The sequence below is a fragment of the Hylobates moloch genome, unplaced genomic scaffold (assembly GCF_009828535.3).
Source record: "Hylobates moloch isolate HMO894 unplaced genomic scaffold, HMol_V3 SCAFFOLD_14, whole genome shotgun sequence".
In the NCBI taxonomy this organism is placed as follows: Eukaryota; Metazoa; Chordata; class Mammalia; order Primates; family Hylobatidae; genus Hylobates; species Hylobates moloch.
The window spans coordinates 66,876,433-66,895,337 of NW_026652289.1; the positions used below are offsets into that span (position 1 = coordinate 66,876,433).

At 34.3% G+C, this 18,905-nt stretch overlaps 1 protein-coding gene across 9 annotated transcripts in view; it reads left to right on the forward strand.

The window, feature by feature from the left end:
• Window positions 1-18,905, forward strand: part of VPS13C (vacuolar protein sorting 13 homolog C) — a 382,862-nt gene that overhangs the window by 64,217 nt on the left and 299,740 nt on the right. For 8 of the 9 annotated variants that reach the window (XR_009209815.1, XR_004251863.2, XR_004251861.2 and 5 more), the window contains 10 exons: window positions 1,823-1,965; window positions 2,810-3,002; window positions 4,243-4,357; window positions 5,329-5,465; window positions 8,046-8,169; window positions 9,590-9,707; window positions 12,322-12,451; window positions 13,128-13,206; window positions 13,893-14,032; window positions 17,171-17,324. Coding sequence is in view for 5 of the 9 variants with exons in the window: in XM_032175861.2 (XP_032031752.1) it covers window positions 1,823-1,965; window positions 2,810-3,002; window positions 4,243-4,357; window positions 5,329-5,465; window positions 8,046-8,169; window positions 9,590-9,707; window positions 12,322-12,451; window positions 13,128-13,206; window positions 13,893-14,032; window positions 17,171-17,324 (1,333 nt within the window). In the remaining 4 variants the exon portion in view is untranslated. Of the gene's footprint in view, window positions 1-1,822; window positions 1,966-2,809; window positions 3,003-4,242; window positions 4,358-4,505; window positions 4,527-5,328; window positions 5,466-8,045; window positions 8,170-9,589; window positions 9,708-12,321; window positions 12,452-13,127; window positions 13,207-13,892; window positions 14,033-17,170; window positions 17,325-18,905 lie in introns of those variants that run through there. The other variant, XM_058427884.1, reaches the window with a different exon arrangement.

The window sequence follows — 18,905 nt, forward strand, 5'->3', positions numbered from 1 at the left end:
AATTTTGAAGGTATAATTTCATTGTTGTTTGGCCTGCATTTTCTTTTGTGTATTCAGCTGTTAGTCTTACAGTATCACTTTGATGGTAATTTCCACCCATCTCTCTCATTTTTCTATTGTTAAGAAAATCTCTTTACGTTAGATTTTCAGTAATTTTACTGTGATGTGACTAGATATGTATTCATTTTTGTTTATACTGTTTGGACTTCTTACTGTTTGGACATCTTGAGGTTTCATCAATTTGGGAAAAAATCCTCACTTCCCAGTTTTATTTCCCATCATTCTTTTATCCTTCATCCTTTGGCACTTCTAATGTACATAGTGGGATCTTTTCATAATATTTCATGTGTGTCTTATTTTCTCTGAGGTATTTCCAAGTTCTTTATCTGTTTATTCTTTGGCTAGTTTCCTCTAATTCTCTCTTCAGCTCTTTGTATATTACTGTTAAACTCATTTATTGAATTCTTAATTGGCTTTTGTATATTTCAGTTCTTGAATTTCTATTTGGTTCTTTTTTTATAGCTTCCAAATTCTTTGCTAACATGCTCTGTTTTATCTTTTATGTCTTTGACCCTAATAAATCTAGTAGTCTGAGTAAGTCTCAAATTAGACACTTGATGTCTAGAGCTCCTGTGAATGTATTTTCTGTTGTTTCTGCTGGTTTTTGTTCCAATTTGTCATGAATCTAGTGAGCCTGTGTGTATGTGTGTGTGTGTGTGTGTGTATGTGTGTATGTGCACCAATCAGTGTTACTGTAGGTATTGAGATGATTTGATGCTGTGCTGCAGATCATGGGAGTCTGCCTGCTTCTAGTTCACCTTTACTCTTATGATACAGCCCTTTAGGGTCCCAGGCAAAAGAATGTGTTTTAGCAGTGCTTTTACCTTTTGGTGGGACCTGGTTTCCAGTTTTGACCCTGCTAGCCTAGCTTCACAGCCTCTAGGCTGTCCCGTTTGAAATTTCCAAATACTTCTAGGAGAAACAGGTCCCCAAATTCCAGGATCATCTCCCTGGTTCTCTGTTTTACCTCCAATCTTGACTCAGTAATTTTGGGGTCAGGATTTATTTTCTCAGTGTCTTATTAACTCTGCACAGCAATCAAGCAGATGTTCTATATAGGTTTCTTTCCTTCAGCCACAGGATTATTCTGAAATACTTAGTTTGTTTCAGAAAAAGCTGCTGAATTGAATCTTTATGCCACAAAATGCTTTGTAATTGTTTCATTGTTATGACCTTTAAAACTAAGAGAGGGCCGGGTACGGTGGCTCACGCCTTTAGTCCTAGCACTCTGGGAGGCCGAGGTAGGCAGATCACCTGAGGTCAGGAGTTCGAGACCAGCCTGGCCAACATGGTGAAACCCCATCTCTACTAAAAACACAAAACTTAGCTTGGCATGGTGGCGGGCACCTGTGATCCCAGCTACTCGGGAGGCTGAGGCAGGAGAATCCCTTGAACCCAGGAGGTGGAGGTTGCAGTGAGCTGTGATTGTGCCGCTGCACTCCAGCCTGGCAATAGAGCAAGCCTCTTTCTCTAAAATAAAATAAAATAAAATAAAATAAAATAAAATAAAACTTAAGAGAAATGAATTTCTAGATCTTTTGTAAGCATCCTATTTGAGTGGACAATTTTATATTGAATTTTGTAATTTATAGTGAATAAATTTGTTAATGAAGAATTTTTCCTTTATGGTGAGCATATGGATGCCAGAAGCTACCATGCTCTATTTGTTAGGTTGCTTTATAACTCAACAAATTTAAATAAGAAATTATTAAAGAAAGTAATAATTATTTAAACTTTAACAATTTTCATTCTTTCTGTATAGTATGTTGCCCATATAATGACCCTGAAGTTAGTAAGCACCTCTGTTACAATAAGAGAAAACAAGAATATTCCAGAAATACTAAAAATTCAGATAATTGGCCTGGGCACTCAAGTATCTCAGCGACCAGGAGCACAAGCACTTAAGTAAGTTTTTAAAAACTTATTTCAATTTTTATTTTTAGTTCTAGTTTTAGGCAAAAAATGTGTGTTATTCAGGTTTAAAAATGATTAGTGCCAGCTCTTTAATTTCTTTTCCTTGTATATGTCAAGATAGCCTTTTTATATTTGCTTTTGTTTTGTTATGGAGCTGTATGGGTACTTCATCACTTGTTCTGCCCTCCCTCCTTTCCTTTGTGAATATTTATTGGATAGTATTTAATTTATAGCCTCAATACTGTAAAAGCTGTGGACAAGTACAGTAAGTTTTTGTTTTCAAGAAATGTATGCTATAGCTGATAAAAGATATACAAAAAATTAATAATTCAAGAACTATATAACATTAGACAGCTCTAGGGTAAGAAGGTATTGTAAAATTAAATGCCTCATAGTTAACGCTACATGAGCTTAGTTGTGGAAGAGAATAACTGAGCTAGGAGAAGGCCTAGGTTAGCTGAATGGAAATGACTAGGAGAAGCTGGAATGGAGTAAAAGGGTGTTAAGGGTGGCATAGAAATAGGGAGAGGAGTTCATCCATGTCGTGTGATCTTTTATTCATACAACAGTGATCAGAACTTTTACAGTATTCTAAAGTTGGCTAAAGTGAGTTTTTCACGTAGATGAAAGGAGTTAATTAAAACAACAAGAGCAGCAAACCAGATTGTGCGTGAGCAATTGAATGCCTGGCTAAGGAGGTTGAGCTTTAGCTCTGGATAATGTGCATGGATGGTCCTGGTTCTCAAATAAGTTTTTAAAGGGAAATTTGTATTTTGGCCCATTAGATTACAAAAGACCTTATCTGTATCTTTTCTTGTTCTTCATTGGATTATAGGGTAGAAGCGAAATTAGAACACTGGTATATAACAGGTTTGAGACAGCAGGATATTGTACCATCACTTGTGGCTTCAATTGGTGACACTACATCATCCTTGCTTAAAATTAAATTTGAAACCAATCCGGAGGATAGTCCTGCTGACCAGACTCTCATTGTTCAGTCCCAGCCTGTGGAGGTCATCTATGATGCTGTAAGTGCAAGGAGAAAGTAACTATTTAAATCATCTTATACTTCTGACGTACAGTTTTCTTATTTCTCCTCTTTCATATTTAACATTTATTTACTTAATAAGTAAGTTTCCTAATAGGTTTTTCTTGTTTCAAAAGCAGTATATGTTCAGCAGCTAATTTTGATTTTTTTCATATGCAGTACATTTTTCCCTACTCCAAGGTTTATTTATCTACGCTTATGTTAAATTTTAAAAAATCTAATATACTTTTAAAAATTCTTGTTTATTTGCCAACTACTCCCAAATTGTTACACGTTTACTTCCTACTCCAGTTCTTTTTTGTGTATTTTCTCTTTTCTTTCAGTGTTTGGAACAAATTCAAAGAGCTTTAGGAGTGATTAAAAGAATTTTAAATATTGTTCACATGGGAAAAAAGCATTGATGTTTAGATGTTATTGAAAGTGCTGGCTCAGGTTCTGTATCTATGACTTTACCTTTTATTCATGCTATCTTATCCATCATCTCAAGCTGGTCATCAATATGAATATGGTTCACTACTCATTGCATCACTTGTAGGTTCGCCCCACCTTGTTGAGATCCCTGATGTAATTTTACTTTACGATTGAAAGCTAAATAAAATGTGTGTGTGTGGGTGGGGGGACAGTATATAAAGACTGCAGAACTCCTTATATTTTATAATTAAAAAATTTTAATTGTGGTAAATACACATAACTCAATTTAACATCCTAACTGTTTTAAGTTTGCAGTTCAGTAGTGTTAAGTACATTCACATTGTTGAACAACCAGTCTCCAGAACTGTTTTCATCTTGGAAAATCTCTGATTTTTTAAAAGTTTAAATTTGGCATGTAGATAAGAGCCGAATGGCTTTCTTCCTCTTAATTTTCTAAACTTCAAAGTGCAAGAGAATCTAATTACAGTGTAGAGAAGTAGAGTTTCATCTTCTGACTAATTGGAGGCTAAAACTAGAAGTAATGTCTGCTGCTACATTCATATCACGCTGTAGAACATACTTTACACCTTAATGATATGTGCACATTTGTTGCCTCTCCAGTAAACTTGCTTAGGCTCTTCCTTTCTCCAGGTTCTCTTTTACTCCAAAGGGAGATGTAGTAGGACAGAATATCTTAGGAATTCTACAGTTCAAAGCTACAGCTGTTTAGAATTGAGGTGAAACTTTGAAGTTTACAATATGGAAAGAACTATGTGTAACTTGGTTATGTTAAAAAAATTTTCTTATAGAAAACTGTCAATGCAGTGGTTGAATTCTTTCAATCAAATAAGGGATTGGATCTTGAGCAAATAACATCAGCAACATTGATGAAGCTGGAAGAAATTAAGGAGAGAACAGCTACAGGTAAATAATTTGAGTGTCTACATAAGCATCAGCTAAGCTTTAAAAATTTTGCCTACTCTAATGTAAACATTGTATTCAAAATATGTTGCTTTTTTTCTTTAAACTCAGGCTGCATTACAGTATAGAGTGGACGTGGCTTTCTCAAAATCAAATATACCTGCTAGACTGGGTGAGAAAGAGCATAATATGGGGCACAGATGATTCTTCCTGCCGTTACAGTTAAGAACTCGTGCTTCAGAATGAGCTTGAGATGGAAAACAACCCTCCATCTCAGTTCTTAAGAAACTGTTAATCACACTGTGTGTGAATATAGTTTGAAAGATACTTACTTTTGTATAGCATGACCTCTAAACTCAAGCCAACTATTTTATCCAGTTCCTTAACCAAGGAAATAATAAATTCTTCTATCCCTACATAAAATACTAGCTATGTTGGGTTTACTATACTGTGCTATAATAAGATTGTTTACCACTGACTATATGCAGTTTTCACCTTACATGCTGAATTGAGAATCTAATTTGTGAGAAAAAGTAATACTCCTTTGTAATACTTTTTTTTATTTTTTATTTTATTTTATTTTATTTTTTGAGATGGAGTCTTGCTCTGTTGCCCAGGCTGGAGTGTAGTGGCGCAATCTCAGCTCACTGCAAGCTCCGCCTCCTGGGTTCACGCCATTCTCTTGCCTCAGCCTCTCAAGTAGCTGGGACTACAGGCGCCCGCCACCACGCCCGGCTAATTTTTTTGTGCGTTTTTAGTAGAAACGGGGTTTCACTGTGTTAGCCAGGATGGTCTCGATCTCCTGACCTCGTGATCCGCCTGTCTCAGCCTCCCAAAGTGCTGGGATGACAGGCGTGAGCCACCATGCCCGACCTGTAATACTTTTCAAGTAAAACTCTTATTCTAGTTGTTAATCATATGATTACATATTTCAACTTGACCATCTAATCTGTCATTATTTCTTATGTCTTTAGGACTTACCCATATTATTGAAACTCGAAAAGTCCTTGATTTAAGGATAAATCTGAAGCCTTCTTATCTAGTAGTTCCACAGACAGGTTTCCACCATGAAAAGTCAGATCTTCTGATTTTAGATTTTGGTACATTTCAGGTAGGTATATATGCATTTTTTTGTCTGCCCATCTTTGACCTGCTTGCTAGCTAACTCTCCAACAGTTTGCTGTTTTTTTCTTCAGAGTTCACTAAACTAAATGTAGACTTATTTTTTAGCCTGTGTTTCAAGTCTAGCTTGGAGTATTTTATATATGTTTTATGACTATTAAAACAAAAAAACCTCCAAATTTTCTGTAGTGGTAGGGTGATTTGACAGTAAGGATGGATTACATCTGCCTTTTCCTAATTAGAAAGAAGCATTCATAGTTTTCATAGTTTCCAGGGCTTAATTATATGGTGTTATTTGTTGCTTATATATTTTGACAATAGGAAATTGTACATATATGAATATATATTTGTTAAACCACTGTCAGTAACTAAGTAGAGCAAGAGAACTTTTGGATTTTGGATTTTGAATCTCGTAGAAATCCAAGCCTTCAGTAAAAGGTGACAATTTCAAATATATGAGGGGACTTTGAAGTTTGTGGAAAAATGGAATTAAAAGATAAAAATAAAAAAACATAAACTTTGTTTCTCAATTTAAGATCCATCAAGTTCAAGACACTTTTGTAAGTGATGATACCAGCTGTTTAGTCCATCCCTCAAGGATTGAGGGTCCTGGGAATTTAATCATGTCATTGTAGTCTTTTCTACATTACTGACTGAAGAAAAATAGGTACTGTTTATAGATTTTTTTTTTTAAAGATTAGGAAACCAAAAAAAGTTAGAAGGAGCCAAATTAGGACTGTAAGTTGGGCACCTAATGATTTCTCATAGGAAATCTTACAAAACTGCCCTCATTTGATGAGAGGAATGAGCAGAAGGAGCATTGTCGTGGTGAAGAAGGACTCTCTGGTGAAGTTTTCCTGGGTGTTTTTCTGCTAAAACTTTGGCTGACTTTCTCAAAACACTCTCGTAGTAAGCGGATGCTCTCGTTCTTTGGGCCTCCAGAAAGTCAGCAGGCAGAATGCCTGGAGCATCCCCAAAAACTGTTGCCATGACCTTTGCTCTTGACTAGTCTACTTTTGCTTTGACTGGGTCACTTTTACGTTATGGTAACCATTGTTTTACTTGTGATTTGTGCTTAAGATCGTACTGGTAAAGCCATGTTTCATCTCTTTTTTTTTTTTTTTTTTTTTTTTGAGATGGAGTCTTGCTCTGTCGTCCAGGCTGGAGTGCAGTGGCGCAATCTCTGCTCACTGCAACCTTTGCCTCTTGGGTTCAAGTGATTCTCCTGCCTCAGCCTCACAAGTAGCTGGGATTACAGGCATGCACCCCCACACCTGGCTAATTTTTGTATTTTTTGTAGAGACGGGGTTTCACCATGTTGGCCTGGCTGGTCTCGAACTCCTAACCTCAAGTGATCTGCTCACCTTGGCCTCCCAAAGTGCTGGGATTACAGATGTGAGCCACCTCACCCAGCCCATATTTCATCTCTTATTATAATTCTTTGAAGAAATGTTTCTGGATCTTGATCCCACACTTGTTTTTAAAATTTCCATTGAAAGCTCTACCCTTGTCTGTAGCTGATTTGAGCACACTGGTTTTGGCTCCTGTTGATTAAAAAGTTTGCTCAGCTTTAATTTTTCAGTCAGAATTGTGTAAGCGGAATCAGTTGAAATGTCTCTGGTGTTGACTATTGTTTCTGCTGTTAATCATCGGTCCTCTTCAATTAGTGAATGAACAAGATTAAGTTTTTCTTCGCAGATTGATGTGCATGGTCTGCCACTGTGGGCTTCATCTTCAAAATTGTCTTGACCCTTCTTAAAATTAGTTATCTATTTGTAAACTGCTAATTTCTTTGGGGCACTGTTCCCATACATTTTTCATAAAGCATTACTGATTTCACCATTCTTTCACCCAAGCTTCAGCATAAATTTGGTATTTGTTTTTGCCTCAATTTTAGCAGAATTCATGTTGCTATTATGGGGGGGCCCTTTTCAAACTGAAGCCTTAATCTTCTTAGTGACTCAAACTAGATCCTGTTCAGTCATGTTATAAAAAATTAGTACAAGTTTCTTTTGGTACAAAACAGTTTTGAAATTCATGCAGTTTTTTCATAATGGGCATTTTCCATGTACTTTTTGAAGATCCCTTGTATACTCCTGAATTGATCCTTGCTTCCACTGGGAAGGGGGAAAAGGCAGTACAAATTGGAGCTGAATTATAGTGGCCTAATTTTATTCCTGTGTTATAGTGTGGAGAAGGAACAAAACGCTGCTATCTAATGGTGAAGGGTGTAGGGTGGGGGTCAGGGGAGCTGGACTCTAAGTGGCAATAATTCCTGAGAGCCAGGAAGAGAAGGAGTTGTACATCTAGACAAGTTATTCGAGACAGACAGCTCAAACATGAAAATGTGCTGAACACCTATTTCTCAACTTTAATAGAGATGTATGCTGAAATATTATATTGTTTACAAATAATTATCTGAAAATTAAAATGTTTATTCATTAAGAGCAATATTTTCAATTTGTTAGGTTTTAACTAACTAAGTGCAAGACTGAAACCTAACTAAAGTATGTTGATGTATGTGCTTTTCTGTTTTGGAAAAAAAATTGAAAGTTGTCCTTCATTTTAGCTCAACAGTAAAGATCAAGGTTTACAGAAGACTACTAATTCATCTCTGGAAGAAATAATGGATAAGGCATATGACAAGTTTGATGTTGAATTAAAAAATGTACAACTACTTTTTGCAAGAGCAGGTAAACCGTTATTCAGCTTTTAGGATCTTGGGATTATGTTGGGTAGTTTGTGTAATATATGTGTATATATGTGTGCCTATATATCAACCCCGACAACTGTTTTGCACACATATTCTTTTGGCCGCTTAAATAAACCATGTAGGACACTATCTGTAAATTACTGCAACATTTATAAATAGAAATGGAAATTTGCCTAGTCATCTTAAGATACCTAGCTCCATTTCAATCTAAGTCTATTCATAGCCTATGTTTTTGTAATGTGACTATAAAACTGCTTAGAACACAAAATGGAAGTTGCAGTTGATTCATGTTTTTCTGTCTTACCGCTTTTGGGATGACTCAATATTATTTTCCTTGCTGCCTTCATTATTAAATATTATACTATATTAGCCTAGTCTTTATTTCAATAGTGTTACTAGTATTATGCTGTCTACTTTTGTAGATATCTGAGAAATATATATCTACAAAATAGTAGATATAGTCTTAATATATTAAAGATAATTAATTATTTTCCAAAAGCTTTGGTGTTTTCTATGCTTACGTAAATATTTTCGTTTTTTTTTAAAGACTTGTTTAGTTTCTAGAAGCAATACATATTTATTAATTATCCTTGATCATAGTATCATGTTGTGGTAGGTCGTTACAGGAAAGGACAGTTATAGTCTCTATGTGCAGAGTTTATACTCTAGTAGGAATGTTGAGATTTATTAAAATGTAAATACATAGTGCTCTGCTTACTTTTCATATATTAAGAGCCTGTTAATTCCTTGGAGTATTTACACAGACCATTAAAACTGCCTTTTCTTTTGTATTTACTTAAGAATAATTGGATTATAAGTGATAAAAGATTTTCAGTCATTGTCATCAATAAAGATCTGTGTAGGACTCTATTAGTTATTGGAAAATCTGATTTTGGGACCTTCTTATTTGAAGAAAAGTGATTATTATACTTTTTTGGTCATGAAATTTTGTTTGATAAAACTCTGCTTTGCTTTGGAATTGTGTGCTAAGCTGGGTGTAAATATTGTACTTAGGAACCCCGTAGTTCTTTTTCTTTTTTCTTGTTTTTCCTCCTCTTTTCACTGTAATTTTCAACCTTGGTCACTAATTCTGGAATTGAGGTAATAGATCCTGGGCTTTGTTTTTCCCGTTTACTTTGAAATGCAAGATGTTATGTAAACATTCTCCAAATGAATTATTTTATATCACAGTCTTTGATCCTGTCAGTCTGTATTTAAAAAGCATAGGTTATTTAAGTGATACACTGAAAGAAGTAAAAATTGGTAATCATTGACTCTGGATTAATTTATAGTGATTTTCCATAGAATGACAATTTAAAATAATATTCATTAAAAATAATATCCATGTTCCACAGCTGTTTGTAAAAATAATAAATAATATCTTAAATTATTTTTTAAAGAGGAAAACTGGAAAAAGTGTCGATTTCAGCATCCATCAACTATGCATATATTGCAACCCATGGATATTCACGTTGAGTTGGCCAAGGCCATGGTAGAAAAAGACATTAGAATGGCCAGGTAATGTATGAACTTCTTTTATATTAGAAAATCAACAGGTGAAATATGTCTGCATCAGTTGCTAGAATTTAAGGAAGCAAAGATAGATTTCTGTGGGAGACAGAAAAAATGGTTATTCCATTTTGCAGCAGAAATATATTTTTAAGAAAATGTATATTTGAATTATACATCAACTTATTTCAGAAATATTTGGACTTTTACATTCTGTAAAAGTTGATAGTTCATGTTTTTGAATGAATCAAATCCAATGCTTAATATCAACAAAATAAAATCTTCGAAAACATTAGAGACTCTTTTGATAATGAAATCCCATATAATCCTGAGAAAAATCAAAGGACATAAAAATAGAAAATTAATTTTGAATTTAAGTAGACAGTTATGAAATGTTTATACGGTTTTTAAAAAACAGCTATATTGAAATATAATTGGTGTTCAATAAGCTGCATCCATTTAAAGTTTACAGTTTGATAAATATGGCCTTAGCTATATAGCCATGAAACCATCATCACGGTTAAGATAACGAACACACCACCTCCAAAAGTGTCCTTGTTCCCCCTTTGTATTCCTTTTTTCCTTCCCTACTTAAATTTCTCTTCCCCCAGTCCCTGGACAACATTGGTCTGCTTTCTGACACTATAGATTTGTTAGAATTTTCTAGAATTTTACATAAATAGAATCTTAGACTTTTAACTTTTTTGTTTAACATCTTTAATTCAACATGATTAATTTGAGATTCATTCATGTTGTATATATCAGTCGTTCATTGATACCCTTTATCAGGTGGATGTTAAACCAACTTTTCATTACTGATTAACCTCACTTGGTAATGATGAACATCCCTAATCCAAAGACCAAAAATTTGAAATGCTCCAAAATTTGAAACTTTTTGAGAGTCAACATGATGTCACATGTGGAAAATTCTGCACATAAGTTCTTATTACAAGCTTCATTTCTTGCACAAAATTATTAAAAATTTTGTATAAAATTACCTTCAAACTATGTGTACAAGGTATGAATGAAACATAAATCAATTTCATGTTTAGACTTGGGTCCTATCTGCAGGATATCTCATTATGTAATACAAATATTCCAAAATCTTAAATGCTTCTTGCCCCATTTCTGATAAGGGATACTCAACCCATATGTATTATTCTTTTAAAATATTTTTGGACTTATTTTGCCAAAATTTTGTTACAAAGTTTTATATTTGTGTTAATGAGGGATATTGGTCTGTGCTTTTCTTGTTTTGGTATCAGGATAATGTTGGCCTCATGCATTGAGTTTTCTGGAAGATATTGTGTAGAACTAGTATTATTTCTTCCTAAAATGCTAGGTAGAATTCACCAGTAAAGTCATCTGGTCCTGGAGTTTTCATTTTGAGAGGTATTTAACTACAAATTCATGTTTTTTCATAGATATTAGGGCTAGATTATCTATTCTTTTGAATGATCTGTATGTTCCAAGTGTTTTGAGTTTGTGTGTTTTAAGGAATTTGTCCATCTTAGTTGTTGAATGTATTGGCATAAAACTGTTCATAATGCTTTCCTCTTACCTATTTAATACACGAAGAATCTGTAGTGATGTTATTTCTTTTAGTCCTGATGTTAGTAATTTGTGCCTTTTCTGTTTTTCTCCTCATCACTGTGATCAGAGGTTTATCAATTTTGTTGAGCTTCTGAGAGACCCAGCTATTGGTTTCCATTATCTTCTGTCTTTTGATTCTTTTTTTTCCTGATTTCCTCTCTGATATTTATTATTTCTTTCTTTTGCTTACTTTGGATTTCATTTGCTTTTCAGTCGTTGTTTCTTAAGGTACAAGCTGTGGTCACTGATTTGAGACCTTAGTTTTTTTCCAATATAGGCATTTAGTGCTTTATATTTCCCTCTCTATAGTGCTTTACTGTACCCCAGTGTGGCATCCAGCAATTAGGCATCTGTCAACTTGAGCTGTTCACAGCTTAGTCAGGAAGCCAAAGATAAACAACAACAACCAGAAAGAGCTTTATGACCAGCACATAGCTGCCACAAGGCTATTGAGACAAACCTGAGGCAATTACATTGAGTAGGGAAACGGAATAGAAGCACCTGCCAAAAAGTAAGCAACTGATAAAAGCACAATGGTGATTAGTAGTGAGTAAAACAGATGTCCTCATGGAGCTGACATTTCAATCAGAGGAGACATAAAATAAACAAATATAAATGTGATATGTCAGGTGCTGCCAAGTGCTATATATAGAAAGAAATAAAGCAAGGCAATGGGATAGAGAGTAAGGAGGTTAAATACTCTTTGATGTTTATAATAAGGATCTTTGATACCAGGAAGTAGTGTTTTGGTTTTGAAAGGTAGAGAATTGTGTTTGGAAAGATTTTCATAAAAATTAGTTAAGTTAAAGAGGTTTGGCTACTTAAGAGGGATATGTTGAAATTATCTGAAAACTTAGCTAACATAGAACTTCCCATTTCCTTACAATGTTGTCTAAATTAGGCATTAATGTAATTAGATTAAAACATGTCAAAAGTTTAGGCATGTTTTAATCTAATTACATTAATGCAATTCTTTCCCTCGTTTGTAATATAGAGATGCTGACTTAAAACCACTGAATTGTATTTTTAGATTTAAAGTGTCAGGAGGACTTCCTCTGATGCATGTGAGAATTTCTGACCAGAAGATGAAAGATGTGCTATATTTGATGAACAGTATACCTTTGCCACAGCAATCATCAGCCCAGTCTCCAGAGAGACAGGTAAATAGATACAATAAAATGTATAACCCTATTTTTATTGTTTTAGAGCAGTGATGAAAAGTCAGTTTCAGGGCAAGGTTTATAAGTGAAAGGACCAAAAGTACAGAAATGAAAGTAAAATGTCTTTCAAATTTATGATATGTGTTTTAAACAAAGCTAGAGGGGAAAAAAACTATCAAAAATCTTCTTTAGAATCTTGCAAGTAAAACAATTGGTATAAAATTTTCTTATATGTTAGACTTAAAAGTTCTAGGTCACTTTAATTGGAATTGATCTTTACACTGTAGAAATGTTGGATTTCTACTTTGAAATGAAATTTGATAAAGCCAGCTCATGGTGATACCATGTGCCAAGGACCTATAAAAAAGATGTACTTTAATATTGTAATAGACAGAATGTAAATGATATACAGTAATAATAGACTAACTTACTAGAGCTACGCTTAGTTTTGTCCTTGTAGATGTGGGTGGTAGACTTAATAATTTGTAAATTCTAGCCAATTATTAGTTGATTACACAATATATCTTGTTGGAAGATTTGTATATTGTGTTATATTGTGTGTATGTGTCTTTCCATATCTCTTTATCTTCTATTACTTTTTAGTCTTCCTCTCATTTATGGCATTTAATCCTGCTAAGTCATCCTTTTTAAGAAAACTTTTTGTATTCTTTGCTAGGTCTCCTCAATTCCTATTATTTCAGGTGGGACAAAAGGTCTACTTGGTACTTCACTGTTGCTAGATGCTGTAGAATCAGGTAAGGAAAGTAAAATACTCTTTCTCTATTAAATTAAGCCTATACATTGTTATACAGAGATAACATTTTCAGAAAATATGGCAATCTGAAAGTGCTGTAGTAATTTACTGGTTTTAGTTCTAGTCGTGCTACATTAGTGTGACTTTGAGTCTCTTATCCCCTTTAAGCCCAAGTTTCTGTCTTCGCTGGACAAATGAAGGGATTTTTTTTTGTAGTTGACAATGCTTACTTAAGATTCTAAATAAACTACTTTTTTTGGCCCCAATCTCTACATGAGCTTTTCTCTAGCTTTGACCTAATTGAGCTGTTTTAATTTTGAACTAGAATGTAAGCTTCATCAGGACAGGACCATGTCTATCCTGGTCATTCTGGTATCCTTAGTAGCTGGCACAGCCTGATACGTGGTAGATAATGCCCAATGAATATTTTGTTGAATATTGAGTGAATGAACTATAGGGAAAAACAGAACCATTGAAGAAAAGAACATAGTGCTATTTGATTTCAAATATGATTATTACATGTCAGGTTGAGTCACTTGGAAGTTGAAAAAAGGCAGCTATTCTGATGCTGAACATGAAGATTATATCTAATAAATGAATTTCACTTTTTAGAGATTTAGATTTGAGTGTTTCGTGCAGTTTTCAGTGTACATTGTCTCAGATCAAATAAATGTCTTTTTCCTTTAGAGTCTGATGATGAGTATTTTGATGCTGAAGATGGAGAACCACAGACTGGTAAAACTATGAAAGGATCAGAACTTAAAAAAGCTGCAGAGGTCCCAAATGAGGAGCTCATCAATCTTCTACTCAAGTTTGAAATTAAAGAAGTATGTGCTTTTTTGTCTACAAATAGATATTTCTGGCTGTCACTATCTTGTAAGCTATCCTCAAGCTAGACCCCCATGTCAAGTATATCAAAAATGTGATACTCTCTTTCCTGCTGCCCAACACACATGCACATACACACTCTCACACACACTCTCTCTCACACACACAAAGATTTTTAAAAATGAAATGTTTTTAAAAAAACTGATGTAAGAATGATCTGTGGCATATCTAATTTATTCTGGAAGAGCTTAGACTTTTAATTAGGACTTACTTTTCTGCAGAAAATTTTTATGACATGCCTACTTTAATTTTTTAAATGTTTCACTTTTAAGCTAAATAATATTGCTCATTATCATGTTTATGATTTGGAAAAATGTAAACAACCTAAATTTCCAACATACGTTTACAGCCTTTAAAAGTCATGTGGTAAAAGGAAACATGGAGAGATGTTCATGGTATGTCATTATTTGGGAAAACAAAAAGATTATAATACCAAGGATATTATGATTCCATTTGAAGTTATATTTGTATGTTTTCTTTGGTAAATGACAGACAGTGTTCATCTCTGGGTGGTGAGATTACAGGTTTTTATATATGCCTCCTTGCTTTTCCATGTATTCCAGATTTCTATAAAAAATTTGTCTTGCTTTGATAATAAAACAAAAAGGATAGAAAATGGAGGTGTTCCTTATTGACTGTTTCATATGCCAAAGTGAGAGCATGTCCTAAAATATAATGTTAGAAATACTACGTTTTAGCTGTGTGTACAAACCTAAGTATTATTGGTATTTGTTTAGAGAAAGGTATGTTCTTTACTGTTAGCCTTCTTCAACTTCTCTCTTTCTCCATACTACATCCAAAATATCATTAAATCCCATGACCCTAACTTCAAAATGCATTCAGATGTTTGCTCTTCCTTTCTGCTGCTACTGTACTGTCCAAGTCACTGTAATCTTCTTGCCTGGATTATTTTGCAATAGCCTCTTAACTGTCTTTGCTTCCATCAGGTACTCTGTTCTGTCATTTGCCAGATTGATCCTTTAAAAGTGAATGTCAGGCCGGGTGTGGCGGCTCACGCCTGTAATCCCAGCACTTTGGGAGCCCAAGGTGGGTGGATCATCTGAGGTCAGGAGTTCAAGACCAGCCTGGGCAACATGGTGAAACTCCATCTCTACTAAAAATACAAAATCAGCCAGGCGTGGTGGTGGGAACCTGTAATCCCAGCTGCTCCGGAGGCTGAGGCAGGAGAATTGCTTGAACCTGGGAGGTAAAGGTTGCAGTGAGCCGAGACTGCACCACTACACTCCAGCCTGGGTGACAGAGCAAGACTTTGTCTCTAAAATAAAATAAAGTAAAATAAAAATAAAAGGGAATGTCAGATCATGTTACTACTCTACTCAATATCCTCCACTGACTTCAAATGTCACTAAAAGTAAAGGACTAAGTCCTTCCCATGGCCTAAAAGGCCTTACATTTGTAACACCTCATATGACTGGCCAGTTCTTTCCTGCCTTGCTCACTCTGCTTCAGCCATATTCCATTTATCCCTTCAATAGGTATTGATCATGTGCCATTATTACCAGACATTATTTTAGATACTGGAAAATAGCAGTGAGTAAAGTTCTTGCCGCATGGAGCTTACACTTGTCTTATGTTTTTCCTTCTGTATACCAAAGCACATTCTTTGTGCTTGCTATTTCCTCTGCCTGGAACACTCTTTTCCTGCGTGGCTTGATTTTTTTTTTTTTTTTTTAACTTACTTCAGGTATTTGTTCAATTGTCATCTTATTGGAAAGATCTGACCACCCAAGACAAGATAGCAACCTTCATTTTCTCCAACTTTCCCTAGAATGTAAACTTCATGGTGATAAAGAATATCTTAATTTGTTTTCTGTTACTATAACAGAATACCTCAGCCTCCCAAGAGGCTGGGATTACAGGCACATAGCACCACACCCAGCTAATGTTTTGTATTTTTTGTGGAGATGCGGTTTCGCTATGTTGCCCAGGCTGGTCTTGAACTCTCGGGCTCAAGTGATCCACCTGCCTTGGCCTCCCAAAGTGCTGGGATTACAGGCGTGAGCCACTGCACTTGGCCTCTTCTTTAAGTATTTTTAAAGTGTTATCTAAGTATGTAATTATAACATCTGCTAACAATATTATTTTTTGCCTTTTTTTCAGTATTCTGGTTATTATTGCTGCCTATCAAGTTAAATAGCTTAAAGCAACTATTTTATTTTGCTTACAGGTTTCTGGGTTAGGAATTTTGGAAGGGTTCAACTGGGTAATTTTGTGTATAGTCTTTCATTTGGTTACATTCTGATGTTGACTGGGGCTGCAGTCATCTGAAACCTCAAGCTGGATGTCCATGTGGCTCACTTATGAGGCTTGCAGTTGATACTGGCTATTGGCTGGGAGCTCAGCTGGGACTGTTGACTGAAACACCTACTTACGGCCTCTCAGCGTGGTAAAAGCCATGGTAGTCTGAGTAGTTGAACTTTTTACGTGGTGGCTGGCTTGCCCCAGTATGAGTGTTCCCAGGTGGGAGTTTCATGGTCTTTTTTGACACCAGAAGTCCTTATAGTATCAGTTCCTTTCTACTCTGTTGATTTAAGCATTCACAAGCCTGCCCATATTCAAAGGGTGGAGACAAAGATCTACACCTTTTGATTAGAATGTCAAAAGCACTTACATCTTTTAAAAATTACCACTTTTTTTTAATTGGCTAAATATACAGGCTATAATTTCCAGAGTTAACTTAAATAGTAGTATGATAGTGAACATCTTCTCTTACTTTCTACTTTAATGGGGATGCTTTTAAAAAAATTACTAAACATGATTTTTGCTTTGAAACACAGGTTTAAGAAAATCATATTCAGGAATAATCTATACATTCCTATTTTACTAAATTAGAAAAAGTAAACAATGAAGTTAAGTTCTGTCATGATTTTTTTATAAATGTACTTATATTCTCAACAATAGAATTTAAGTTTTATAATTTCCAATTATATTAAATAGCTATGGTGGCAGAAGGATATGAGCAAAGTTACTATTCTCATGGTGAAAGGTTTTGTTTTCATTATTTTAAGTATGATTCAGACTTCTTATCAACTTTTCATTGACTCTAATTCTTTTAGGTGATTTTGGAATTTACTAAACAGCAGAAAGAAGAAGATACAATTCTAGTATTTAATGTTACCCAGTTAGGAACAGAGGCTACAATGAGAACATTTGACTTAACTGCGGTATCTTATTTAAAGAAAATCAGCTTGGATTATCATGAAATTGAAGGTAATAGCCATAAAATAGAATTAATAGCCTATAATAAAGATAGCACTTTTGAGTATCTGAAACACTTTCATTTATATTGTATTTATAATAAATAATAGCTGCACTGTTCTAAGCACTTTAAAAGTAATAACTCATTTAATCCTTATAGCAGTACTATGGGGTAGGCAGTGTTATAATCTATAGTTTAAATGTAAGTAAACTAAGGCACAGACTGATTGTATTAATATAAATTTACTAATCGTCACAGGGGTAGTAATTGACTGAACCATGATTAAAACCCTGGAAATCTGGCCCTAGGGTCTGTGCTCTTAATTAATATTATCTTTTGCCTCAGAGAGTCTGTAAAAATCCCCTTAATATGGGGAATATTATTCCTGTTTTATAAATAAATAAAGGCTAAATAAAGATTAAGTGGCTTACTTAATATCCTGTATTTAATGAATGACAAAACTTAGAGTTTATCTCTGGTCATATGTTATTGAAGGCCTTGTTCTTTCTATTAAATAGTATTCATATACCACAAGAAACACCAGGTTATAAAAATAAAAATGATAGGATGTAAAGCGAGTCCTTTCAGAAACTCTTGATTGTCATATACCACAAGAAACACCAGGTTATAAAAATAAAAATGGTAGGATGTAAAGTTAGTTTCTTCAGAAACTGATTGTTTATTCATTTCAGTGTATATATTGTGTGCTCAGGTGTTTGAGGCATGTAGGAATGGACAAATCTACAGTAATTAAAATTCCCTAATATTTCCCTAATGCTTTAGTCAAATACAGTCATCCTTTGGTACCTGTGGGGCATTGATTCTGGGACTTCTGTGGGTACCAAAATCCATGGTGCTCAAGTTCCTTATATAAAATAGCATTGTATTTTCATATAACCTATGCGTAGCCTTCCATATACTTTAAATCTCTAGATTACTTCTAATACCTAATACATTGTAAATGCTATGTAAACAGTTGTTACACCATATTGGTTTTAAAAATTTTCATATTTTTAATTTTTTATTGTTTTTAATTTTTTTTAATATTTCAATCTGAAGTTGGTTTATACTATGGGTTGGAATCCTTGAATACAGAACACTGACTGTATAAAAGACCTATGTTTTATAACTTTTTAATAGTTGAAACTAAAACAAATCTCAATTTAGAAGAAAAATATTTTATGTGTTAGTAATTTCTATAGGACCTGTGTTAAGATAAGGTTTACATTATTGTCTTGAGGGAAAAAATATAAATAATAAATTTTCTAGGCTATTTTTTCCTTTAGTGAAGGTTATGCCCTTGGAAGTCAAGGGAAAATTTTGAGATCTCTCAGAAGCAAGAGTTAAAGAATTGCAAATAGCAAAAGATGGATAAAATGGTGGACAAATTACTTCTCCCTCCACAGCTTTTGGAGGCAGTTCCTTGGTACATCTACCTCAGGATATAAAGGACATCTGGTAGTACCTGTTGTTTTTAAGTTAAAAAGGAGTTTAACAGTTCTCTCTTGAAAAAAAAAAACAAAAACAAAGCTTTCCTCTTTTAAGTCACCTCTCACAGTTTAAACAAAAGGAAATTATTTAAATTTCTTTAA